Genomic DNA, 27799 nt, shown 5'->3' on the forward strand with positions numbered 1-27799 from the left:
GAATGGGAGTTTTATGTCCAAACAATGTGGGAGAAAGAAATTCCGTCCTGAATAATGCATTAGTATGCTGATGATTGACAGCTTGTTGTTTATTTTCTTGCTGATGATTGACAGCTTGTTTGCATTGTTTGGCAGCAGCTGTGATGATCCTGACATCATATATTATCTATTGATTTATAATGGGCAAATGACTGCAGCTCCTTTGCGTTCACAGTGGGACCCCAACTGACTAACATTTACCAGTCCAGTATTTAGCCGGTGGTCGTTTCCATTATCACTCCGTTAAAAAATGTAATTAACTCATACATGACTTCTTCAATTGTCCCTTACTGTAACCTTACCTTTAACGACCCCTAAACATAAGTCCCTTAACCCTTATTAACCCTTTCACCTTACCTTAACTTGCCCCTAATACCAGTTTTGTCTGTTGTGAAAATGAGGTCCATTATCTTTTTTTTTTTTTTTTTTTTTTGCAAGTTGTTTTGGAGATTTCTGGCCCTCACAACTGTTTCTAACCGTTAACTTAAATCTGCTCTGTGTCGTTTTAACATCAATAAATCAACATCGTGAGACTTGCGTATAATTCGGGGAAACCCCTTCTACTCGGCATTTTCAATTATTTCTTCATTACATTTTCACCTGGTGGGATTTGGATAGACCAGAACGGCAATATGGCCCCGCCCCTTTTAGGGGGGAAACACAAGCCACTCGCCGACAACTTCAATGTAAAATAGCAGCACAAGAAAAAATCTATAGGGAAAAAAAACCCATGACATGACAATATTATTTCAACTCGGCCGGCCATAGAATGCGTGAGGATACATCAACAATATTAGTAGTTAGTGCTTGCCTTATATGAACGCTGTATCCAGCTCATTGATGACTTTCCACCAGGTTACATGCATCGATATACACATTGACGCTGTCGCCCCCTACTGTATAAAAAAAACATTGCAGATCTTTTTTTATTATTATTAGTATTATTAGTATTATGATTGTTAGTGAAACAAACAACACAGCAATTCTTCTGCATATCTATATATCAAATTAAACCGTTTTAAATAGTTTGTTTAAAGTGTAGTGAGCCGACTACAAAATGATGTGTTGCCGTTCTAGTCTATGGGAACAACGGGGCTCATGGGAAATGTAGTCTCAATATTGGCTAGCGATGTCAAGTTGTCAAAGTTGTTGTTAAAACGGCACACAGAGCAGCTTTAACCCTAAATCTAAGCATTAAACATCCTTCACTTGAGTGGACTCCTCCTGGTGCCTTGCTCAGCGGCACAGCAGCAGCATTTGTTTTTTTTTTATACAAAAAAATGGACCCTCAAACTGGACGTTGGTGCTACTCCAGAGCGTTTTTTTTGTTTTTGTTTTTATATGTATAGAACGATTTTACATTGTGCCTGTGAGCTTTGTGTGCATCATGTTGTCATGTAGCTATTCTACCTGTTTTTTATCTATCGGTGTGTGTGTGCGTGCGCGTGCGTGATTTTATTTTCTACATTGTTCTCGTGTGGTTGTTTGCTGTAGTCTGTCTGGTCTGCCTGTAGGTGGCTGCAGACTGTTGCTGGTGTAAATAGTTTTCAGTTTGACTTAATAAAACTGTTTATAAAACATCTCCTGGATCGCATCACTTCTTCCTACAGACTAGGGATGCACCCATATGAACATTTTGGCCGATGCCGATAACAACATTGCTGTTATGGCCGATAACCGATATTTACCGATGTCGATATGATCTGTATAAAACCATCATCACATTTTGTACATACTGAAAAACACATGTTAACACTGAATTTGAAAAAGTTATGCATTTCTTTATTTGCAAAAGCCTTTGAAAAAGCCCATAAATCATAGATTTACTGCATTATTTCATATCAATGTGAAGAATTTGGATGATAATGATAACCGATATTAACATTGCAACATCTGACCGATACCGATATGACCGATATGTTAAAAAATGACTAACATCGGCCGATACCGATATGATTGCCGATATATCGTGCATCCCTACTACAGACACAAGCTTTACCTTCTCTATTCTCTGTGTGTGTGTGTCTGGGTCTGGGGCGGGGGGCGTGTGTGGTATTGATCAGACTAGGCTATAAATAGAACATATCGCATGTTCCAGACACTACAGGAATACAACTGTCTCTCTGACTCCATTTCAATTCACTCAGCTTTATGGGCATGACGTGCATTTGCACATTTTGCCAAATAGATTCAAACATAAATGAGATTGCAATGAAATATGAAATAAACTGCAGACTAAATAGATCTGTCTAATATTACTCATTTAACTCGACATGTATAGTGACAGAAATGAGAGCCTTTCTTTTGTGTGTGAACACATGATGAACACTTATTTTCACACCGTTTTATTTTAGTCACTGCCTTCTCTCTCTCTCCCCTCCCCCTCTCTCTCTTACCCTCCCTCCCTCCATCTCTCTCTCCCTCCCTCCCTCCATCTCTCTCTCTCTCTCTGTCTGTCTTTTCTGGGGGCGGAGTAAAGGAAGGAGAGGTGTGTTTTACTGGGTGTGGGGGTGTGTGTGAGAGTGAGTAGGCTGCTGTCTGTGAGAGTCTGTAAACGTAGACGCGTTTTTCACGGAAGGGAAAGGAGGGATCCGGTGACAAACCGACAAGAGACTGACTGACTGGACGATCTGAAGAAAACAGTGGAGAGAAACTGAGCTGAAAAAACGGAATCTAAGAGAAACTGCAGGAAAAACAGAATAGGTTTACTGGCTGCTGAGAGAGAGAGAGAGCTGCCTGCACTCATACACACTGATAAGGAAATGAGGTAGAAATGGGCTCCTCGTCGCGATCACTGTAGCGTCTGTTCACACGGCGAGCTGTCTGCGGACCTGAGGGAGGACACCCGCCCTGTCCCTGTCTGCGGACCTGAGGGAGGACACCCGCCCTGTCTGCGGACCTGAGGGAGGACACCCACCATGGCCCACGTAGGCAACGGAGCGAGCGCCGAGGAAGAGGTGCGACCCACGCTCATATCCCCACACACTGTGTTTCCATAGAGACCACACACCGCCTTTACAATGTCCTTATCGCACTGTGTGTGTGTGTGTGTGTGTGTGTGTGTGTGTGTGTGTGTGTGTGTGTGTGTGTGTGTGCGTGCGCGTGCGTGCGTGTGTGTGTGTGTGTGCGTGTGTGTGCGTGTGATAAACAGCATCCATTTCTAGATGTCCTATAGTGAGTGACAGTCTATATATGACTCAACGCATTTTCTCCTCTGGCATCACCATCACTAACATGCATATAATGTGCTGTACTGCTCAATAGCGAGTTTATATATTTTATATATTTATTTATCATTTCCTGTGTTGTCACTATATATGAGTCCAAATAGTGACCTATTTTAATTGTGACTATGGGACTCAATAGGCTACTTAATTTATTATGACCTTGTCTCCGAACACTGTACAATTCCTGTAATATTATTATATTATTATAGTGATCTGTATTATGTCTGTGATAGGCTACTCAATACTGTCCTTTTCTCTTCTGGCATCATATGATTAATATAGTGACTTTGCAGCCATAGCTTGCAGTGCCTTTTATTGTGTCTGTGCTGCTCAATGGTGAGTTTATACTCACCTTATACCTCCGAGACCAGTGGTTCTCAACCTTTTTACACCAAGTACCAGCCCAGAAATGACCACCATATGAAAGTATGAGAGGGAGGGAGCCCTGTGTGCCACCAGTGGCCCCCGTACCACATGTTGAGAACCACTGTCCTGTCACTGTCCTATACTCATCGTGCATTCCTTTATAACTGGGAACTGGTAATCTTACCGGTTCAAAGTTCATGAGCTGGGACGCTCAAAGTGTCGCTCAAAGCGTCTCTCAAAGTGCACCAGATTGAAGCATTTTACTTTAAAATTGACAACATTTTCTAACCGGGGGTATTAATCCCCCTGGGCCCCCCACGCCGCGCTACAATGACCTCGGTATTTCTCAAACCCTGGCTACGGGCCTGCCTATACTGTATGCATAGTATCACTATTAGTCCAATAGTGACGCATTTTGTGAATGGGACTCAATACTGAGTCTGTGACCTTCCCTGTAAAATCCCCATCGTAGGCCTATATTGCTACAGTGACTTGCACTGATCTATTCTATAGTGTGTAAATAGTGAGTTTATAGCCTAGTGATGTTGTTATCACCTATAGTGAGACTGTTCAATAGTGAGTTTACACTGAGCTTATCTCATATATAGCATGGCTGACCAATCTGGGGCCCGCGGGCCAAACTTGGCCCACGTTTGTTTTGTCCTTTGTTTTATTTGAAAAATAAAATAAAAAAATCTTTCAAAGGCTATGGCAGGCTCATTTTTAAAGCTAGCTTGATGATAATTTTACCATAAGGAAACTAGAAGACCTATTTTAGATTTAGAATGCAACTTGTCTATAAAATAGCCTAATATAATTTAATGTAATTTCACGTAACATGAACATTTATTTTTGGCCCATGGCAATAATCCACCCAGATTCATTTAGGCTCTTCATAGGAAACAATTTGGGCACCTCTGTCCTATAGTATCACCATATTCCTATAGTAGTCCTATAGTAGTCCTATAGCACACATGGGCAAAATACGGCCCGTGGGCCACATGCGGCTGTGTGAACCCGCGATGGAATTGCAAAAAAAATACCCGCTGAATAAGTGTCCAAATGTTCATGTCATTCTGGCCAATACTCCACTTCTGTTATAGCATTTCAGTGTGGAATATGGAATATCTTTCAATAATCTTAAGGCTACATTGAAGTAGAAATTTAAATAATTAACTCATTGGTTTTGAATTTATTTAGCTTCAAGAGTGCATTTTTGTTTGTGTGACCCTCAACACAGGCTTTGACAATCCCGGGCCACTTACTGATACTTATGCCTAAATTAACCCACTCATATTCTGGTTTATTTCAAGAAAAACATTTTGGCTAGTGGAAATTCTAATTGGCTGGTAACTTTAAAATCTATCAGCCATATTGGCAGGTGGTCAAAAAAGTAAATTTCAAGCCCTGAGAGCAGGTGGTGACATAGGAGTGAGTGAGAAAAGGATCAAATATTGGTGGTTAAGACTGAATAATGACATCACAACTGTTAATTTAAAATGAGTTATTCCTCTGAACCTGGCTTCAAATGCCCCAATTTTTTTGCGCTGGCGCCGTTCGGCCCTCAGCAAAACCTGGTAGCGAGGACATTTTTTGTGGCCCTCTCTATCATCAAAGTTGCCCATCCATGGGTTACGGCATGACAAAATTATTTGTTCGGCCCCCGGCAACAATCTGGGTTTCTCATGTGGCCCCCCATGAAAAATAGTTGCCCACCCCTGGCCTACAGTGACCTACAGTGTCTCTAGTGACCTCCTATGGCACTGCATCACATACTTGTTTGGCTTCAGTACCCCTGATCTCTGAATCCAAGTACCTCCTCCTTTACCCGACTCCAACATTTTGCTTAGAAAACGGCGAGAGAAAACTACAGCATATAATACAATGAATGAATGATAACCCACCTTTTGAAGAACATAACATTACAAAGTAAGACATGGAGTGAAAGAGTTGCAATTAGTGCCTCCTGATCAGATTTATTTGAACATTTCATGATTTATTCTTATATGTATCCATTTTCCGCTTTCTTTCAAATACCCACCGTAGTACCTCCACGTACCCCTAGGGGTGCATGTAGCCCAGTTTGGGGACCACTTATGGTATCACTCTAAATTCCATGAGTAATACAGCATGTTGCCTTTGGGACACTGTAGTGAGTTATATACTGAACACTGAGCTTACCTGTTTATATGTTCGTCTTTATTGGCTGCTATTATCATATTCCTGCCACTTTGCTGTGTGTTGTTGCTTTGATATTGGTATACGAGTGACGTCACGACACCGTCAATCCCCCACAACCATGGCAGTTAATAGTATGAGTTGTGCCAAACAAACTCAATCTCAAAAACTATACATGACATCGATTATATTTTGACATTCTGAGTGAGAGCAGATTCAGCTCAAGAAATTGATGTATGTATGCATGTTGTGTTAAAGTTAAAGTGTGAACTGTCACATCAGTTTTTAAAATGTACACCGCACAGTCGGGGATAGACTGAGCACTCAAGGCTGCCTCCATAGGGTTCCATTGCCGTTGCCACCCAGTGACGCCGTTTGTTTACCAAAATGCTGCTCGGCTGATCCCTCGTATAGTACGTGTCTAAACCTGTCGGCCTGGTGTCGCTCTCTCTGGTTCAGACCAGGTGAGCTGGGGCTCCATACTAGGGATGGGCGCGAGTACTCGGGTACTCGAGTACTCGTTCATAACGTCAGTACTCGAGTAACGTTTCCGCTGTTCGGGTACTCGCCCCACTCCCCACCCCTTTAAAAATGGTCATGCATAATATTGTATGGAGTCCATACAATATTATTAGAGGAGACTCTGGGAACCCAGAGTCTATTTTTATTTAAAAAATAGACTCTGGAACAGACCTAGCCTTTTTCCCAGCTTCCTGCACAGCGCGCCTCTCCTGCCACGTCACTTCCTTTTCCGCGTCCGTGCTCCACTGTTTACAGTCTAAATAGCAACTTGCACCGCGACTTTCCAGTCATTTTCCACTGTTGTTGCAAGACGAGTTGACGTCTTCTATGCAGTGTGTTTATGCGTTAACGTTATTAGAAAATAGCCGAAACGGACGCAGAAAAGGAAGTGACGGTAGCTTTTCCGTCACTTCCGCTTTCCTTTTCCACATTCGTTTCGGCTATTCACTAATGACGTTAAAACTGCATAGAAGACGTCAACAGTAGAAAGCACGGACGCGGAAAAGGAAGTGACGTGGCAGGAGAGGCACGCTGTACACGAAGCTGGAGAAAAACGGTAGGTCTGTCCCAGAGTCTATTTTTCAAATAAAAATAGACTCTGGGTTCCCAGATTGTTAGAGGAGAGACTGGTAGTTAGGAGAGACCAATAAGTGTGGCGCTCTCTGGTTCAGACCAGGTGAGCTGGGGCTCCATGTATTATTATTAGAGGAGAGACTGGTGGTTAGGAGAGACCAGTAGCTTATCTGCACTCTGCAATCAGCAGCAGGTGAAGTGATACTGCCGGCTCCCTCTTCTGTGTGTGTGTGTGTGTGTGTGTGTGTGTGTGTGTGTGTGTGTGTGTGTGTGTGTGTGTGTGTGTGTGTGTGTGTGTGTGTGTGTGTGTGTGTGTGTGTGTGTGTGTGTGTGTGTGTGTGTGTGTGTGTGTGTGTGTGTGTGTGTGTGTGTGTGTGTGCGTGTGCGTGCGTGCGTGCGTGCGTGTGTGTGTGTTGGCTTATGTAAACCATGGTAGCAGCGGATCTGATTTCGCTGCAGAGGCCTCCTTCTCTTCTGCAGGTTTGGATTCACAACAACACAGGAAGACAGATCGCTCCATGAGACTGAAATGCAAACCTCATTTCCTATAGATTCACAACATTAAAACCTCTTAATGTCCAAAGTGGAACTGTATAATTTCCTTAAGTACAAAGTACTCACTGAGCTAAGCACAAGTTCACTCAAATCTTTCAAATCTGTCAAAGTATGAGGCTACAGCACTAAAGAAAATCAACTTTGTCTACCAATTAAGTCGTGATAAATATGTGAAATCAGAAATTCAGATTTTGTCATGTGTTGACAGTTTCCACAGCACTTTTTGTGTATACCTCTAACAGAACAAATTAGGAGTCTTATGAGTTAAATTAATTAATAAATGGGTTAAAAGCAACCAATAGCAAAGAGGTAATCGGTCAGAGGACATTGAATGATAGAAAGAGACGAGGTGGCAAGTTAAGAGTCATATTCTATTCTTGACATGGAGGGATTCTGCTCCACTCTCGCCTGGAAACAAAACCTAGCTTTCCTTTTCTGCTTTACAACACTCTGGCCTGTAGACAAAACCTAGCTTTCCTTTCCTGCTTTACAACACTTTGGCCTGTAGACAAAACCTAGCTTTCCTTTCCTGCTTTACAACACTTTGGCCTTGTGGCAACTCTGATTCAATCCAAGACACATAAAACAGTTTTAAACGCCGAAGCGTTGTTTTATTCACCCAAATGAAAACTCTTCCCTTATCGGGGTATGTCCATGAAATATATATAACTAAAGTAGGCGGGGTTAGCCTGGGGCCAGTGAGGGGGTTTGCTCCCCACCACGTAGCCAGGGCTCCGTTCCTCGTTTAAGTGCTCCCGTAACGTGCCTGTGGACGAGAGGAGAGAGGGTCTGTCAGGCAACATCATTTTATGACACGAGAATGTTTAGGGAGAGGAGTGGAAATCTGACTTACCGCCCGACAGCAAGGAGCGCTTCCACCTGGAGGAAAACCGGCCACACAGTGAGCTTCAGAGCGGCGTCTGTTTTTCTAGGGCCACTGATTGGGGATCTGTTCCAGCCGGGCGCTCGGTTCCTAACAGCGCCCGGCTGCTAGCGGTCCCACTGATTCAGGACATAATTGGGGAAGTACCTATCAGTGATGACGCGTCCCAGACAGCGTTTCTGTTGGGATCCCCCTGCTCTGACGTCACTGTGGTGGCTGGCTGTCCTCCTGCTCTCACCTGTCAGGGGGTAGGCTGACGAGACTCCACACATCCTCCCCCTAAGCTCGCTGCCAGTGCGGGGAGCTTCACTTTCCCCTGCTTCATCTCGGCGTGACATGGCGTCTGCGTGTGGTATCTCTCTTCCTGGTTTGTGTTCCACTTTGAACTTATAGTTCTGAAGTTCCAAGAACCACCGCGTTACCCGCTCATTTTTATCCTTGTTCGTCGCCATCCATTTTAGGGGGGCGTGGTCCGTGATGAGGGTGAATACCCTGCCCCATAGGTAGTAGCGTAGGTAGTGAATGGCCCACTTCACCGCCAGGCATTCCTTCTCTACGGTTGAGTAGTTTCTCTCATGTTTAAGCAATTTTCTACTTATAACGGTAACGGGGTGTTCATCCCCATCTATTACCTGCGCCAGCACTGCTCCTATTCCTGTTCCTGAGGCGTCTGTGTGTAGGATGAATGGCTTAGCGAAGTCTGGGGCTATCAGCACCGGCTCTCGGCAGAGCGCCTCCTTTAGGGCACAGAATGCGGCGTTTGTTTCCTCCGTCCATTTGACATGGTGGGGCAGCTTCTGGCGCGTTAAGTCATACAACGGGGCTGCTATGGTGGCAAAATTTTTTACAAATTTTAAATAATATGCAATCAGGCCCAGGAAGGATTTTACTTGTTTTTTCGTCCTGGGCTGGGGCCAATTTTGTATCCTCTCCACTTTGGTTATTTGGGGTTTTACGCACCCCCGGCCTATGGTGTATCCCAGGTAGTTTGTCTCTGTCCATGCCAATTTACATTTCTTGGCGTTGGCGGTGAGTCCGGCTCGGCGGAGGGCTCCCAGCACCGCTTCCAGCTGTGTCATGTGCTGCTCCCAGCTGCTGCTGTGTATGACGATATCGTCTAGATATGCCGCCGCATAAGCGCGATGGGGCCGGAGGACTCTGTCCATCAGTCGCTGAAATGTGGCCGGGGCGCCGTGTACTCCAAAGGGGAGGACGCGGTATTGAAATAGGCCGTCGGGGGTCGCGAATGCGGTTTTGGCTCTCGCCCGTCTGGTTAGGGGTACCTGCCAATAGCCTTTGGTGAGGTCCAGGGTGCTCACGAATCGAGCGGGCCCCAGCCGCTCGATTAATTCATCTACCCTTGGCCTCGGGTATGCGTCAAAAGTGGATATTTCATTCAGTTTTCTAAAATCATTGCAAAACCGAAGCGTCCCGTCTGGCTTCGGCACAATGACAATGGGGCTGGACCAGGGGCTGTGGGACTCTTCTATTACGCCCAACTCGAGCATTTTCTTCACTTCGCCCCGGATGGCTTCTCTCCGGGCCTCGGGGATGCGGTAGGGCCGCTGTCGCACCACTTTTCCCGGCGTCGTCTCAATGTCGTGTTGGATAGCGTGTGTCCGTCCTGGCAGCTCGGAGAAAACATCATGACTCCTTCCTAGGAGTTCCTTGAGATCTTGTCGTTGCTCTGGCCCCAGGTCCTGTCCGATGTCCACGGGGATCGTCTGCGGTGGCCTGGGTTGTGCGAGGGTGAGGAGGGCTAGGGGGCCGGGTCTCTCGGCGTCGTGCCATGGCTTCAGAATGTTTATGTGGTATATCTGGTGGCCTTTCCTCCTCCCCGGCTGACAGACCCGGTAATTCACTGGCCCGACCTTCTCGGTTACTTCAAATGGTCCCTGCCATTTTGCCAGGAATTTGCAGTCATGGCTGGGCACCAGCACCAGGACCTTCTCTCCTACCTGGAACTGCCGGGGTTTGGCTCCCCTGTTATAGGTGCGCGCCTGGGCTGCCTGGGCTTCCTCCATGTGACTCCGTACCAGTGGCCAGACCTTTTTGGCTCTCTCCTGGAGCCGCTCCACATGTTCGATAACATTCCGGAGGGGGGAGGGCTGGCTTTCCCAGGCCTCCTTGGCCAGGTCGAGTAGGCCACGGGGGTTTCGGCCGTAGAGGAGTTCGAACGGTGAGTATCCGGTGGAGGCCTGTGGCACCTCCCGTATGGCGAACAGCACGTATGGGAGGAGTTGGTCCCAATCTTTTCCGTCCACGTCAATCAGTTTTTTTAGCATCTTTTTCAGGGTTTGGTTGAATCTCTCGACAAGTCCATCGGTCTGGGGGTGATAAACAGAAGTTCTGATACGGGTGATTTTCAGCCATTTGTATAACGCCGTCATTACTCTGGACATAAAACAGGACCCTTGGTCTGTGAGTACCTGCTCCGCTATTCCCACTCTGCTAAATAGCAGGAACAGTTCTCGAGCGACATTTTTGGCATTAGCGGTGCGTAACGGTATTGCCTCAGGGTAACGAGTAGCATAATCCACTATTACCAGTATGTATCGGTGTCCTCGGCTGGACTTCGGGAGAGGCCCCACGATATCCATGGCCAGCCTGGAGAACGGGACCTCGATGATTGGCAGTGGAATCAGTGGGTTCCGGTACATTGGCCGGGGTGCCGTTTTCTGGCACTCGCCACACCAACGACAGAACAGTTCAATGGCTTTCTTTATGCCGGGCCAATAGAATCTGCGTAGCACTCTATCATACGTTTTTTGGACCCCTAAGTGGGCCCCCAGTTGGTGAGTGTGGGCCAAATACAACACTCTGGATACGTATGTTTTTGGTACTAACAATTGTTCTATTAAATCCCCCCCCGGAGTTTTGGCGACTCGATACAACAACCCATGTTTAACAATAAACTGTGGAAAGTTTTGTCTCACCCCGGAACAGTGCTGGCCATCGATGCCAGCGACGGCGCGGCGGCCGGCTTCCAAATTCGGATCGGCCCACTGGGCCGAGGCAAACTCTCCGCGGCCCGGAGGTCCAGGGTCGTCCGGGAGCGGAAACTCCGCGAAAGGGTCCTCGTCGAGAGGAGGCGTGTCCGACTCGGCTGGCCGGGTTGGACCGTCTTCCGCGGCTGATGTTTCGGACTGCGGTCCGTCTGATCCCGGCCGGAAGGCTGGGCAGGCCAGGCGCGGCCGGGCCATCCTTTTTCCCCTCGGTTTCTCTCGTCGGGGCTTCTCCGGCCGACGACCGTGACTCCAGTACCGGCTGAATAGGGGGCAGTCGGTGCCTATCAGGAGCGGGACCGGGAGGTTGGGCACCACGCCGGCGGCTACTTTTACGTCGCCTTTCGGGGTCTGGACCCGTATATAACTGACCGGATAGCTCTTCACGTCCCCGTGGACGCACGTCACCGGCATTGTCTCTGTAGTGAGGACCTCCACGAGGTCAGCCCGCACGAGCGTCACCACACTACCGGAGTCTAGGAGGGCGTGGGTGTCGATGCGGCCCACCCGGACCGGCAGTGTCGCCTGCTGGCTAGGGGCTCCTCCGGTGTGGAGGGAGGGCCGTGGTTCGTCTCCGGCGGCGGAAGGCATCGACACATCCCGGTCGGGGCAGGACCAGGAGAGGTGGTCCTCTTGTCCGCAGACATAGCACCTCCTCAGCTGCCGACTCACTCGGTCGGCCTGGGCACGAGGGTCCCTCTGGGTCGGGGGCTGTAGCGGCGGTGGCCGGCGTCGGCTGTCTCGGCTGGGTCTGTCGGCTATGGCGGGCTTTCGGAGGGGCTCGTTCTGCGTGTGGCGCATCATGTCGGCGCTGACTTGGTGGTTCTCTAGCAAGGCCACCAATGCGTTCAGCGATGAGGGGCTCACCTGGGCAGCATATTTTCGGGCGTCGGGCGGCAAGGAGCGGATACATCTGTCTATTACGAGGCGTTCTATCCACGGGGGCTCCCCGGTGGAGGTGAGCCAACTCTGGGTGAGCCTCAGCAAATCGGCGACTTGGGAGCGGGGCGGTTGGTCCGGGGTGTACCTCCATCCATGGTACCTTTGTGCGCGAGCAGGAAGGCTGTAGCCGTAACTGGCGAGGATGGCGGTGCGCAGCTTCACAAAGTCGCGGGCCTCTCCCATGGACATGTCCCGGCAAACCCTCTGTGCCTGGCCCGTGAGGAAGGGCGCGATGATGCCTCCCCAGTGGGCTGCGGGCCATCCCTCTCGCACCGCCGTTCTTTCGAAGAGTTCCATGTATGCCTCGATATCATCGTCGGGGGTCTGCTTAGTGAGGACATCTCCTGGAGCCCGGGAAGTCGAGCCGTCTTTCTCTATTTTTTTTATCAGTTCGTGTACTGCCTGCTGTAGGTCAGTTTGGCTTTGGATTAGGGCCACCAGAGCCTGTGCTGGCTCCATGGTGCGTGCGGTTGGCGTTGAATCAGAGTGCCTGCATTCTCCACCACTTGTGGCAACTCTGATTCAATCCAAGACACATAAAACAGTTTTAAACGCCGAAGCGTTGTTTTATTCACCCAAATGAAAACTCTTCCCTTATCGGGGTATGTCCATGAAATATATATAACTAAAGTAGGCGGGGTTAGCCTGGGGCCAGTGAGGGGGTTTGCTCCCCACCACGTAGCCAGGGCTCCGTTCCTCGTTTAAGTGCTCCCGTAACGTGCCTGTGGACGAGAGGAGAGAGGGTCTGTCAGGCAACATCATTTTATGACACGAGAATGTTTAGGGAGAGGAGTGGAAATCTGACTTACCGCCCGACAGCAAGGAGCGCTTCCACCTGGAGGAAAACCGGCCACACAGTGAGCTTCAGAGCGGCGTCTGTTTTTCTAGGGCCACTGATTGGGGATCTGTTCCAGCCGGGCGCTCGGTTCCTAACAGCGCCCGGCTGCTAGCGGTCCCACTGATTCAGGACATAATTGGGGAAGTACCTATCAGTGATGACGCGTCCCAGACAGCGTTTCTGTTGGGATCCCCCTGCTCTGACGTCACTGTGGTGGCTGGCTGTCCTCCTGCTCTCACCTGTCAGGGGGTAGGCTGACGAGACTCCACAGCCTGTAGACAAAACCTAGCTTTCCTTTCCTGCTTTACAACACTCTGGCCTGTAGACAAAACCTAGCTTTCCTTTCCTGCTTTACAACACTCTGGCCTGTAGACAAAACCTAGCTTTCCTTTCCTGCTTTACAACACTCTGGCCTGTAGACAAAACCTAGCTTTCCTTTTCTGCTTTACAACACTTTGGCCTGTAGACAAAACCTAGCTTTCCTTTCCTGCTTTACAACACTTTGGCCTGTAGACAAAACCTAGCTTTCCTTTCCTGCTTTACAACACTCTGGCCTGTAGACAAAACCTAGCTTTCCTTTCCTGCTTTACAACACTCTGGCCTGTAGACAAAAGCTAGCTTTCCTTTCCTGCTTTACAACACTCTGGCCTGTAGACAAAACCTAGCTTTCCTTTCCTGCTTTACAACACTCTGGCCTGTAGACAAAAGCTAGCTTTCATTTCCTGCTTTACAACACTCTGGCCTGTAGACAAAACCTAGCTTTCCTTTCCTGCTTTACAACACTCTGGCCTGTAGACAAAACCTAGCTTTCATTTCCTGCTTTACAACACTCTGGCCTGTAGACAAAACCTAGCTTTCCTTTCCTGCTTTACAACACTCTGGCCTGTAGACAAAACCTAGCTTTCATTTCCTGCTTTACAACACTCTGGCCTGGAAACAAAACCTAGCTTTCATTTCCTGCTTTACAACACTCTGGCCTGTAGACAAAACCTAGCTTTCCTTTCCTGCTTTACAACACTCTGGCCTGGAAACAAAACCTAGCTTTCCTTTCCTGCTTTACAACACTCTGGCAGGTAGACAAAACCTAGCTTTCCTTTCCTGCTTTACAACACTCTGGCCTGTAGACAAAACCTAGCTTTCATTTCCTGCTTTACAACACTCTGGCCTGTAGACAAAACCTAGCTTTCATTTCCTGCTTTACAACACTCTGGCCTGTAGACAAAACCTAGCTTTCATTTCTGCTTTACAACACTCTGGCCTGGAAACAAAACCTAGCTTTCATTTCCTGCTTTACAACACTCTGGCCTGTAGACAAAACCTAGCTTTCCTTTCCTGCTTTACAACACTCTGGCCTGTAGACAAAAGCTAGCTTTCATTTCCTGCTTTACAACACTCTGGCCTGTAGACAAAACCTAGCTTTCCTTTCCTGCTTTACAACACTCTGGCCTGTAGACAAAACCTAGCTTTCATTTCCTGCTTTACAACACTCTGGCCTGGAAACAAAACCTAGCTTTCATTTCCTGCTTTACAACACTCTGGCCTGTAGACAAAACCTAGCTTTCCTTTCCTGCATTACAACACTCTGGCCTGTAGACAAAACCTAGCTTTCATTTCCTGCTTTACAACACTCTGGCCTGGAAACAAAACCTAGCTTTCATTTCCTGCTTTACAACACTCTGGCCTGTAGACAAAAGCTAGCTTTCCTTTCCTGCTTTACATGTTTACATGGAAAGAAACATAATGCAAATGAGGTTAGTGGTTATGTTTTAACCTTGGTTTCTGCAGTAACACTGCAGTGGAGTCTAGTTGTCCTTTAGCTGATTTGAATTGAGACGTCCTCGAGTAGTCAAGTCACTTTTATTCATATAGACGGTTTCAGTTCGCCAACACAATTCAGTGAAAACCGTCTATAGCGCCAAATCACTCAAAAGTTATCTCATGACACCCATATATATATATATATTGTATTATTTTGTACTTTTATTATTTATAGAGCAGGTCAAGACCAGGGTCTAGGTGGGCCTCAACTGCTTGGGTTGAGAGAGAGAACGAGGGAGACCGGGATGTACAGTTAGCAAGTAGCAACAGTGATAACAATAATAACAATATACACTGAAAGTAAAAATATGTCTAGTAATACAACAAAAGAGAGTAGGCCATATGAGTCTTTGAGGGTCTGTGAGGAGGCTCCGGGAGTTATTGAGGACATTACAGGGGTCTTTGGAGGCGTTCTAGGAGTCCTTTAGAATTGTGGTTGATAGGTCATCGGTTCTAGGGGTCTTTGAGGAGGTTCCAAGGGTCATTCAGGGGGTTTCAGGGGCCTTGCACAAAGACACTTTGACTTTAGTTGATTAATTAATGGTGTGTTTCTCCTTCACTCTGAGTAGGATCCAGGGGTCTTTGATGGGGTTGGAGGGATCTAGGGGTCCTTCTTTGGGAGGTTCCAAGGGTCCTTGACGCGGTCTTAGGATGTTGTTGATGGCAAATCCGGGGGTCTCTGAATTTAGCTGATGAGGGAGGAGAGAGGGCCTTTCTTCCACTGCCCTTGTCCAGACCTCCCAGGCCGATGCAGGGATTCAAACCGGCGACCTCCCGGCGGCGAACCCTCTCGTGTTCAGATGGACGATGTGGTCTGAGCTCCTGAGTCACAGCTCAGCAGTCTGTCTCCTCATCGGCACACAGGCCGTCCTCTGTCTGTCAGCCTCAGCACCACGGCGCCAATTCACCTCCTCATGCTATGGAGGAATTGTGCAGACTCAGGCTCTCATGAGGAATACCAGGCACATCTGAATACAATGGAACGCCGTCGTGTTGCCTCACTGCCTAGCAACGCTCCAATAGCAGCTACAACTGTGATCACAGTGCAGTTGTCTATATATCAAGATCTGTAGATAACTTGGAACTGATCCAGTTGTGAACCAGAATCTCAAAACCAAAATTAGCCAACAACACATGTTTAAGTAGACTCAGTCCTCAGCAGGGTGGGGATTACAATAGAGAGGCAAAGTAGCCGCCTACTTCCTGCTTCAGCGCTGTACCAGAGATTTTCATCCGCCATTTATTTTCCCATAGACATTTTGTAAAATGCGCATAAAAATAGTTTTACTTCGTCAAACCAAATGGTTCAGCTATATTTAGAATCGGGAGAGACCATAGAACATTTCACTTGGACCAAAACCTAAAAAAACTACATTGACCATTTTTTTTTTTTTTTTTTTACGTTTTGGTCAGAGTGAAATGTTAAAGCCGCTATGAGCAAGATTTTCGATTGTTATTAAACAGTCTAAATTTAATATCGATGCATCACATCTTACCTCTAATAGTAGACGAGACCAACGCCGAGTAGTCTCGCTTGAACCCCGAGTGAATCGGCCAGTGTTGTCTTGATGATTAGTCTGTCTGCGGCCGGGGCAGATCAGGAAGTGAAATTAAACGGTTTGCGGCAGCCACTTCGGCCATAACCACAAAATAACAAAATAACTTCCAAACAAACTGTTAGAATATAACGAGAGATGTTCGCGAGAGTAGCAAGCCCCTTCATGGCGTTCTCCTTGTTTATGGTCTGTTGCTAGGCAGCGCGAAACGGTTGAAGGCAGGCAGCTGCCGTAAACGTTTCGTTTCACTTCCGGGTTTATCCGGCCCGCCGGTAGACAGACACAGACTCTATAATCATCAAGAGAGCAATCTCCGATTCACACGGCTTTGGTCTCAGCTACTATTATAGGTAAGATGTGATGCATCAATATTATAATTATACTGTTTAATAACAATCGAAAATCTTGCTCGTAGCTGCTTTAACGGAATTAAATTATGAAATGTTAACGGAGGCCATGGCCTCCGTTGCCCCTCCCTCTGGCTGTGATGCCCTGAGAGCCCTAAGGCCACCTTGGCAGTGCCCTGCTACCAGCCTGCTACTGTCACCTGCTTTAAAAGCATCAGTGGTCTCAGTTTATTGTAACCTGCCCTGTGCAAAGGATGTGTTTTAATCATTTTAACACACATTTCAGAAAAATCACTCTTCATGATGTCAATTGGAGCAATGGCCTTTGTGCCCTGGCATGTGGCCTTGTGTCCTAAAAAAAAATGAAAAATGTGATCTTCAAATGTAGTGTAACGTCTAAATGTAATGTTTACACTCAAAGAAACAGGAACATTTGGAGGTGGTGTTACTTATAGATTAGTATGTATTGATTTTCTTTGCCTGGCTCATTTGAGACAAAATCGGGTCGCATGTGGCCCGTGGACTAAAGAGTTTGACAGCCCTGCTTGATTTAAGGCAGGATCGTGAGTTAATAAAGTGTAAATCAATCTCTACCAAGCATGTAGCTACAGTACAAGCAGAGTGGGCTGGTGCAGCTTGTTGTGGTGTGGCTGTACATCCATTCAGTCACCTTCTCAGTCAAAGTGAATAGTGTGACTGTGATCAATGAGGAGGTTTTGATTTGTTTTCAAATGTAGCTCACTGTGACACGGTGTCTGTCTTTAGTCTCCAAAACACACTCTGAGCTGTAGCTTGAGAATCAGTTCACTTAACCTGAACAAACCGTTAGCTGGCTAACGAGCCAGAAAACACACTGATGTTGATGTGAAACAAACCGTTAGCTGGCTAACGAGCCAGAAAACACACTGATGTTGATGTGAAACAAACCGTTAGCTGGCTAACGAGCCAGAAAACACACTGATGTTGATGTGAAACAAACCGTTAGCTGGCTAACGAGCCAGAAAACACACTGATGTTGATGTGAAACAAACCGTTAGCTGGCTAACGAGCCAGAAAACACACTGATGTTGATGTGAAACAAACCGTTAGCTGGCTAACGAGCCAGAAAACACACTGATGTTGATGTGAAACAAACCGTTAGCTGGCTAACGAGCCAGAAAACACACTGATGTTGATGTGAACCTGAACCTGAACCTGAACCTGAACCTGAACCTGAACCTGAACCTGAAGCAGCTAGTGTGCAAAGCAGATGTGTTAACAACAAGACAGCGATGGATAGCTGACCTTTCTTTGACCTCCGTACTATTGGTTGCATGCAATTTGCTTCTCCTGTCCACGTCTGTCTCTCTGTCCACGTCTGTCTCTCTGTCCACGTCTGTCTCTCTGTCCACGTCTGTCTCTCTGTTCAGGTCTGTCTCTCTGTCCACGTCTGTCTCTCTGTCCACGTCTGTCTCTCTGTCCACGTCTGTTTCTCTGTCCACGTCTGTCTCTCTGTTCATCGACGTCTGTCTCTCTGTCCACGTCTGTTTCTCTGTCCACGTCTGTCTCTCTGTTCATCCACGTCTGTCTCTCTGTCCACGTCTGTCTCTCTGTCCACGTCTGTCTCTCTGTCCACGTCTGTCTCTCTGTTCATCCACGTCTGTCTCTCTGTTCACGTCTGTCTCTCTGTTCATCCACGTCTGTCTCTCTGTCCACGTCTGTCTCTCTGTCCACGTCTGTCTCTCTGTCCACGTCTGTTTCTCTGTCCACGTCTGTCTCTCTGTCCACGTCTGTCTCTCTGTTCATCCACGTCTGTCTCTCTGTCCACGTCTGTCTCTCTGTCCACGTCTGTCTCTCTGTTCATCGACGTCTGTTTCTCTGTCCACATCTGTCTCTCTGTCCACGTCTGTCTCTCTGTCCACGTCTGTCTCTCTGTTCATCCACGTCTGTCTCTCTGTCCACGTCTGTCTCTCTGTCCACGTCTGTCTCTCTGTCCACGTCTGTCTCTCTGTTCATCCACGTCTGTCTCTCTGTCCACGTCTGTCTCTCTGTTCATCCACGTCTGTCTCTCTGTCCACGTCTGTCTCTCTGTCCACGTCTGTCTCTCTGTCCACGTCTGTCTCTCTGTTCACGTCTGTCTCTCTGTTCAGGTCTGTCTCTCTGTTCACGTCTGTCTCTCTGTTCAGGTCTGTCTCTCTGTTCACGTCTGTCTCTCTGTCCACGTCTGTTTCTCTGTCCACGTCTGTCTCTCTGTCCACGTCTGTCTCTCTGTCCACGTCTGTCTCTCTGTCCACGTCTGTCTCTCTGGATAGAAGAATCACAGACATGCCTGGAATGTGAAATGTAAACAACATGAGAATTGATGCAGCAAACAAAAGATTATTCTCGCGCTTGTATTTACCCAGGGAAGGTTGACGGAGCTCCGCCCTGCTTCACAGAAGCTCCGCCCTGCTTCACAGAAGCTCCGCCCTGCTTCACAGAAGCTCCGCCGTGCGTCACAGAACCCAGTGAATCTGAATGATGGAGAAAGTGATTTTTTTTTTTTTTTTTTTTTTTCATATTTTAAATTTTTATAGAACATGAACAAGACAAACAGGCTCAGACACAGTGGAAAGAAAGGAAAGACAAAACAAAAAACAAAACAAAAAAATATAATCAACATTACAAAGTGGTGCCGCCAGCCACCTAAGGTTCTTATGTTCTTGTAAACGACATACCTGGGATCTCACTCAAGGGGTCTATGAGAAGCCAGCCGGGTGAGTCACCCGTCACCCCTAGCCTCGTTTGAGGTAGACCAAAAACGGGTCCCAGATAGTTATACATTTTCAAAGTGCATTGGTTCTCAGGAACCTAAGTCTCTCCATGCGTATAACAGAGGTCATGTCCGTCAACCACAATTGGAAAGAGGGTGGAGAGGGAGATTTCCATTCCTTCAGAATTAGTTTTTTGGCAACAGTTGTCCCCAGTGTCAGAGACTGTTGCACAGCTGTAGGAAAGTTCAGAGAGGACTCTGAGCAGCCGAAGATGGTGAGTTCTGCCTCCGGCTGAAGGGCCAAGTTGATGTTATTGAAGTTGAAAGTTTTTTTTTCAAAGAGTTTTGGATCATTTGTGCTCCTCTGTGGGTTCACAGAGTTTAACTGTGCTCTGTCTTAAAATGAAACCCTTTCTAAAATGTTCAGGCACAACCTCAAAAATGTTCAAACTAAATATATCCGTTCATCTCGCCTTTTGCAGATGGGCAGTTGCTTGGGACTTCAGCTTATCGTATACAAGGGTCTGTGATGTGGATCTGCTGGGGGATCCGTGACGTGGAAAAGGATTTGGAAGTCCTGGTCGGGCAGCAGACCGATGAATACAGATTGTTGTGTGTCCGGTTGACTTCGCAGTATCTTCTTTCTGAGAAAATGCAAGACAAGAGGACCACTGTCAACCATAGCTTCCTGTTTCCTCTACAGGGTCAAAGTTCAAGTCTACAGCACTGGTCTGAAGTTGAGACTGAAATAGAACTGCTGGGTTTTACCAGTCCTTTTTCTCTCTCTCAATTTTTTTTTACAACCACTGTCTTCTGCCAGCCTTGAGGGGGTTCTGTTTGTCAGGGGTAATCTAAGGGGTTCCAGAGGTCCTTAGGGGGCTTTCAGGGGTCACTAAGGGGATTCCAGGGCTCCTTGAGATGGTTATAGTGGTCCAGGAGAAGATTTCAGTTTTTTTTAGAAGGTTTTGGGCTCTTCGAGAAGGTTTCGGGGTGCTTGCGATGGTTTTCAGTGATCCTTCTAGAGGTTCTGGAGGACGTTCCCGGGGTCACTGAAGGGGTTTGAGTCCTTCAGTGAGTTGCTTGAAGGGATTCTGTGTGTGTGTGTGTGTGTGTGTTTATGTGTGTTTTTGTGTTTGTTTGTTTTTGTGTGTTTGTTTGTTTGTGCATGCGTGTGTGTGTGTGTGTGTGTGTGTGTGTTTTTGTGTGTTTATGTTTGTTTGTTTGTGCATGCGTGTGTGTGTGTGTGTGTGTGTGTGTGTGTTTGTGTATAATCGGACACGCTGTGTTACGGCCACATTCCACTGAGTCCGTGTTCGGTCCGTCTGCGCTGCGGTACGGCTTCGGAGCCGATACGTTTCCACTCTAATCATTGTGTCAACTCCCACCAACTCCGCTGCGTTGCGTGTCTACTCTGTCCCAGCTCCGACGATCCGGAGCTCTCCGAAAAAGATACGCAAGGCTTCTATTTTTTTATTTTTTTTTCTATTTTTCACGGATGTCTGAGCAAAGCTGCAGCAAGTTGGGCGGAGCCAGGCATGGAGTCAACAGGGCAGAGGTGCTTACAGGATTCAATATCAAGCCAGCTAGAGGACAAACATGTATGAGGAAAAGTTAATAATTGAAGTGGAAAACCACAAAATAATATATGACACAACACATCCTTTTTACAAGGACAACACCAAGCAAGTCCACCCCTCCTCTGCTTCTCCAGTTGGGAACAATGATCTTCTGCCTGTTTGTCGTTGTATTTATCCCACATACAAATTGTCTCGCGCGATTTTACTGTGAGAACCTGTCGGTCTCATCACTCCAGCTGTCTGGCGGAGCAGAGCCGTGACGTGCTCTGCACGCAGCCGGTTAGTGTTGGCGGACCACAGAGCACGGAGCAAAACCGGAGAACAGCCGCAACGCAACGCAAATGCAACCAGTGGAATGCCGGTGTTAGTCCTGACTAATTGATTAGAATGCTGCTGTCACAAGAGAAGCTTCTCTGACATTGACCTCTCTTTCTGTGTGTGTGTGTGTGTGTGTGTGCGCGTGTGTGTGTGTGTGTGTGTGCGCGCGCGCGTGTGTGCGAGCGTGTGTGTGTGCGCGTGTGTGCGTGTGTGTGCGCGTAACAGCATACATTCAGTGTACCAACTAGGGTTGGGCGATGGCAGAGCCGACGTAGCACACAACTACAAGGGCTTCCCGAGCAGCGGACTTTCTCCCTCTCAAAACAATAGAAAACCACCGTCATGTTAAAGCTGAGCAATTTTATTTCACCAGAGCTGAAGGCAGCAACACAAAAGACTGCTGGAAATAACAGAAGAGAAGGTAAGCCCCACTAAACTGGTGTCCAGCATTGACAGAAAGTATCCAGACACAGTAAACACGATTCTGACTGACCAATCGGTCGTCTGCAGTGTTTTCACGTCACCGTATGGTGCCGGCTGGAACCTCAACAAAGCAGGGACCAAAACTAGCACGACTCAACCCCGACTCAACCCGGGCTGTCCACGTTTTTGATGGGTGGAATGAGACAAAAAAGCGAGACGAGCTGGGCGGGGCCGCGCTGATGCCAGCGGGGGAAATGGGCCAAAATAGGCATGGCAATGTTTCCACGGTGAAGTGGGCGGAGCCACTTGGATAGCAGACAGTGGACAGGCTGCTACAGCCGGCAAAACACTGCAGAAACACAGCAGCCTACAGAGGCACTTCATAGAAACAAACATGTCCTCACGTTGGCTTGACAATAGAATGTGTGGTTTCTGCTTCTTCATCCATTTATTTTTCACAACAACCTCGCGGCTCCGCGAGGCTCACACTTCAACTGTGTGTTTCCGTTTGAAGGTGCGTTCGTTTGTCGCCCGGCGCACCCCGGTAGTGCGGAGTTACTTTGCCGTGTTTGAGCACGTGATTGGCCCAGAGTTCCAAGCGCCGCCCAGCCAGGAAACTACAGTCTTATCTGACGATTGACGAAGCGACACTGTGCATGATCCTCCATACATGGCCTGCCTTTGACTGATGAGAGAGAGAGAGAGAGAGAGAGAGAGAGAGAGAGAGAGAGAGAGAGAGAGAGAGAGAGAGAGAGAGAGAGAGAGAGAGAGAGAGAGAGAGAGAGAGAGAGAGAGAGAGAGAGAGAGAGAGAGAGAGAGAGAGAGAGAGAATTATGCTTTTCAATACAGCCTGCGTCCAAACCTTTGGATCCGCCCACTCCATGGAGTTGAGTTTGCTGGCATCATCATATTCAAATGTCTTTTCTCCGGTTTACACTAATTACACAACTGGGACCTTCGGATTTTCTGGCCTCCTATGAGGAAAAGTGCGCTGGAACGGCACTCAAAGTGGGAGCTCTGACTTGAGCCCCCACTAGGCTGGGAATCAGGGAATCTGACGTCACACAACAATGGCCGCAACCATTGTAGTCCAAAGTATTAAGTGCCTAAATAAAATGTATAATAAAGTCTGTTACCCTATGTGTCATTGCTGCTCCTAATTTTAGTTTAAATATGCAAGGAGGGTGCTCTGCTCGTTGTTAAGAAGTCTTGCTATTTAAAAAAAAGTTTGTCGCGGTCCGCCATGTTTCTTGGTTGCGATTTGCCTTTGTGCTCTGGAATGCATTGAAGGTGGGGGGTGCGACTTTTCCACTGGGAAACACCCACGTCCCAGGTGTCTGGAAGGCAGCATAAGTCCAAGCCAATGAGTGCCGAGTGGGAATAATGATTGGCCAATCAGCGTCAATAAAATGGGACCAGCTATCGTCAAGTGCGGTTGTCAAGACTTCGCCGAGGAGTAAATACAATGAACTTGATTACAAGTGCTAATTACTATGAAATCTGAACAGCACTGCTTGGAGGACATTTATTCAAAGGGGAGATGTTTGTTTCTCCGTTCTCCCGACTGCAGTAACTCAGGTTAGATATACGTTGGATTTGGTCTGAAACACATCAGTGCACTCTCACTCTCACTCTCACACTAGAAGATGGAAAAGAGTGTAGGAGTTGACAGTTCAGTCTGATATCAGGCTAATTGGAATAGAGATTTGAACCATCATTTGGTGCCATCACGATGGTGAGATGTTGAGTCAGTGGTGGAGGCCTGCCAGCTATCGGCCAACCTTATAGCACCAACCTGAGTGTACCGTTGTTTTTCCAGGTCTCTGGTTGTTTTCTTCCCTCTATCATTCAGGCCTTGGGAGTTTGAGTTAAATTCAAAGCCAAATCTCAGACATTCAGTCTGGAGGGATTCGAACCGGCAACCTTCCAAGTCCACCGGCTGCCTCTCCAACCTGCTGCCTGCCGAACAGCTTCTGTATAACAAGTGTGTCGTCTTGTGTCAATCTGCTCCACTGGCAGGTTAACTGGCATTCAACACACACGCGCACGCACACACACACACACACACACACACCATGCAGGGGCTTACGTGTCAGAGGTAAAACAAAGCGCGTGGTTGTTTCTCTGGAATGTTCAGAATTTAGCTAATAGCAGACAGCACTTAACACATAATGCTGAGTGTGTGTCTGACAGAGAGAGAGGGGGGAGAGAGACCATCTGTTTGAATGAGAGATGCTGAAACCTTGATACACGCCTTTGTTTAATCAAGATTTGGATACTGCAATGTCTTATTCTGTGGCCTACCCAACTACACTATTAAAAAAACTACAACTCTTCTCTGGCCTACCCAACTACACTGTTAAAACTACAACTCTTCTCTGGCCTACCCAACTACACTATTAAAAAAACTACAACTCTTCTCTGGCCTACCCAACTACACTGTTAAAACCACAACTCTTCTCTGGCCTACCCAACTACATTATTAAAACAACTACAACTCTTCTCTGGCCTACCCAACTACATTATTAAAAAAACTACAACTCTTCTCTGGCCTACCCAACTACATTATTAAAAAAACTACAACTCTTCTCTGGCCTACCCAACTACACTATTAAAAAACTACAACTCTTCTCTGGCCTACCCAACTACACTGTTAAAAAAAACTACAACTCTTCTCTGGCCTACCCAACTACATTATTAAAACAACTACAACTCTTCTCTGGCCTACCCAACTACATTATTAAAACAACTACAACTCTTCTCTGGCCTACCCAACTACACTGTTAAAAAAAACTACAACTATTCTCTGGCCTACCCAACTACATTATTAAAACAACTACAACTCTTCTCTGGCCTACCCAACTACATTATTAAAAAAACTACAACTCTTCTCTGGCCTACCCAACTACACTATTAAAAAACTACAACTCTTCTCTGGCCTACCCAACTACACTGTTAAAACTACAACTCTTCTCTGGCCTACCCAACTACACTGTTAAAACTACAACTCTTCTCTGGCCTACCCAACTACACTATTAAAAAAACTACAACTCTTCTCTGGCCTACCCAACTACACTATTAAAAAAACTACAACTCTTCTCTGGCCTTCCCTAACTACACTATTAAAAAACTACAACTCTTCTCTGGCCTACCCAACTACATTATTAAAAAAACTACAACTCTTCTCTGGCCTACCCAACTACATTATTAAAAAAAACTACAACTCTTCTCTGGCCTACCCAACTACATTATTAAAAAAACTACAACTATTATCTGGCCTACCCAACTACACTATTAAAAAAACTACAACTCTTCTCTGGCCTACCCAACTACACTATTAAAAAACTACAACTCTTCTCTGGCCTACCCAACTACACTATTAAAAAAACTACAACTATTCTCTGGCCTACCCAACTACACTATTAAAAAACTACAACTCTTCTCTGGCCTACCCAACTACACTATTAAAAAACTACAACTCTTCTCTGGCCTACCCAACTACACTGTTACAAAACTACAACTCTTCTCTGGCCTACCCAACTACACTATTAAAAAACTACAACTCTTCTCTGGCCTACCCAACTACACTATTAAAAAACTACAACTCTTCTCTGGCCTACCCAACTACACTGTTAAAAAACTACAACTATTCTCTGGCCTACCCAACTACACTGTTAAAAAACTACAACTCTTCTCTGGCCTACCCAACTACACTGTTAAAAAACTACAACTCTTCTCTGGCCTACCCAACTACACTGTTAAAAAACTACAACTCTTCTCTGGCCTACCCAACTACACTGTTAAAAAACTACAACTCTTCTCTGGCCTACCCAACTACACTGTTACAAAACTACAACTCTTCTCTGGCCTACCCAACTACACTATTAAAAAACTACAACTCTTCTCTGGCCTACCCAACTACACTGTTAAAACTACAACTCTTCTCTGGCCTACCCAACTACACTATTAAAAAAAACTACAACTCTTCTCTGGCCTACCCAACTACATTATTAAAAAAACTACAACTATTCTCTGGCCTACCCAACTACATTATTAAAAAAACTACAACTATTCTCTGACCTACCCAACTACATACACTATTAAAAAACTACAACTCTTCTCTGGCCTACCCAACTACACTGTTAAAACTACAACTCTTCTCTGGCCTACCCAACTACACTATAAAAAAAAACTACAACTCTTCTCTGGCCTACCCAACTACATTATTAAAAAACTACAACTATTCTCTGGCCTACCCAACTACATTATTAAAAAAACTACAACTATTCTCTGACCTACCCAACTACACTATTAAAAAACTACAACTCTTCTCTGGCCTACCCAAATACACTATTAACACATTCACTGCCAGCCGTTTTTTTTTACTGTAGGTAAGTTCTGCCAGAGGTTTTTTTTGAGGATTCTGGCTCATCTTTCAAGACCCGAGGATTCTTTTCTGCTAAGATTTTGTGAACACACAATATCTCAAAATAACTAATAGAATGTGTGCTTTCTCTGTCTAAAAGAGTTAGTTTGTAGAGTTAGTAGTTATGTAAGCATTAGCAGTTGAATACAGCATGGTTTCAGCGTCAGAAAAATTATTCTGAGATAAACGGCTTTTTGTGAAATTCGATAGAACAGTCACTTTAACCATTCATTTTTGGCATCAGTAAGATGTCAGACATCTAAACAATAGTTTTGAACAGTAATTTCCTCCATAACAGCAGGAAACCCCCCTCTGCTTCCAACTCCTCCCTCCGTGTGTGTTCTCCTCCTGCCTCCCTGGCTCTGCAGCGGGCGTGTCACAACGAAGTTGCTGCTGCTGCTGTGCCTGTCTGCGCGGCCGCTCTTTGAGGAAGTCTGGATGGACTCGCTCGCTTCTTGGAGTTTTGGTTGAGAGCTTTGATGAAGCTTTTGCGATTCTGGTCATATTTATGCTGCGTGTTTCAAAGTGTGTTCCACCCGTAATCTATTATGCAAATTTGCAATCCCGCACCGCCAGCAATCAGCGCGAAAACGAAAGCGTTTTCGCCAATCCATTTTCATGAGAATGGCTTCGAGGAAGCTGCTTTTTGCTTGCCTTCCTCTAGTCAGGAGAGCACTGTCGCCACTTAGTGGGTCGGTGGAATGGGTTGTACACGTTCAGTGGCTCTAATATTTTTATAAAAGACGTGGGGGGCGTTGATCCACGCCCGACCGTCAAAAAAAAAAAAAAAAAATTTAAGACGAGATATCTCGTCTTTGGCACTCAACGGTTGGATTCTGTAAGACGAGATATCTCGTCATTGGCAGTCAACGTGTTAAAAAAACTACAACTCTTCTCTGGCCTACTCAACTACATTATTAAAAAAACTACAACTCTTCTCTGGCCTACCCAACTACACTATTAAAAAACTACAACTCTTCTCTGGCCTACCCAACTACACTATTAAAAAACTACAACTCTTCTCTGGCCTACCCAACTACACTATTAAAAAACTACAACTCTTCTCTGGCCTACCCAACTACATTATTAAAAAAAACTACAACTCTTCTCTGGCCTACCCAACTACACTGTTAAAAAAAACTACAACTCTTCTCTGGCCTACCCAACTACACTGTTAAAAAAAACTACAACTCTTCTCTGGCCTACCCAACTACACTATTAAAAAAACTACAACTCTTCTCTGGCCTACCCAACTACACTGTTAAAACCACAACTCTTCTCTGGCCTACCCAACTACATTATTAAAACAACTACAACTCTTCTCTGGCCTACCCAACTACATTATTAAAAAAACTACAACTCTTCTCTGGCCTACCCAACTACATTATTAAAAAAACTACAACTCTTCTCTGGCCTACCCAACTACACTATTAAAAAACTACAACTCTTCTCTGGCCTACCCAACTACACTGTTA

At 46.3% G+C, this 27799-nt stretch overlaps 2 protein-coding genes across 3 annotated transcripts in view; both read left to right on the top strand.

Moving 5' to 3' along the window:
• The window catches only part of LOC310780203 (uncharacterized protein), a 50739-nt gene extending 50311 nt beyond the window's left edge, over nt 1-428 (top strand). For both annotated transcript variants that reach the window (XM_083640776.1, XM_083640777.1), the window contains one exon: nt 1-428. This exon is cut by the window's left edge and continues 622 nt beyond it. The gene's annotated coding sequence lies outside the window, so the exon portion shown is untranslated.
• A 2485-nt stretch (nt 429-2913) lies between these two features.
• LOC310779432 (tetratricopeptide repeat protein 39B-like) overlaps nt 2914-27799 on the top strand; it is a 69685-nt gene continuing 44799 nt past the window's right edge. The window contains exon 1 of the mRNA XM_083639965.1: nt 2914-2996. Coding sequence (XP_083496091.1) covers nt 2958-2996 — 39 coding nt within the window. The 5' untranslated portion in view covers nt 2914-2957. The remainder of the gene's footprint in view (nt 2997-27799) is intronic.

Source organism: Poromitra crassiceps (genome assembly GCF_964638095.1).
Source record: "Poromitra crassiceps genome assembly, chromosome: 7".
NCBI classification, from domain to species: domain Eukaryota; kingdom Metazoa; phylum Chordata; class Actinopteri; order Beryciformes; family Melamphaidae; genus Poromitra; species Poromitra crassiceps.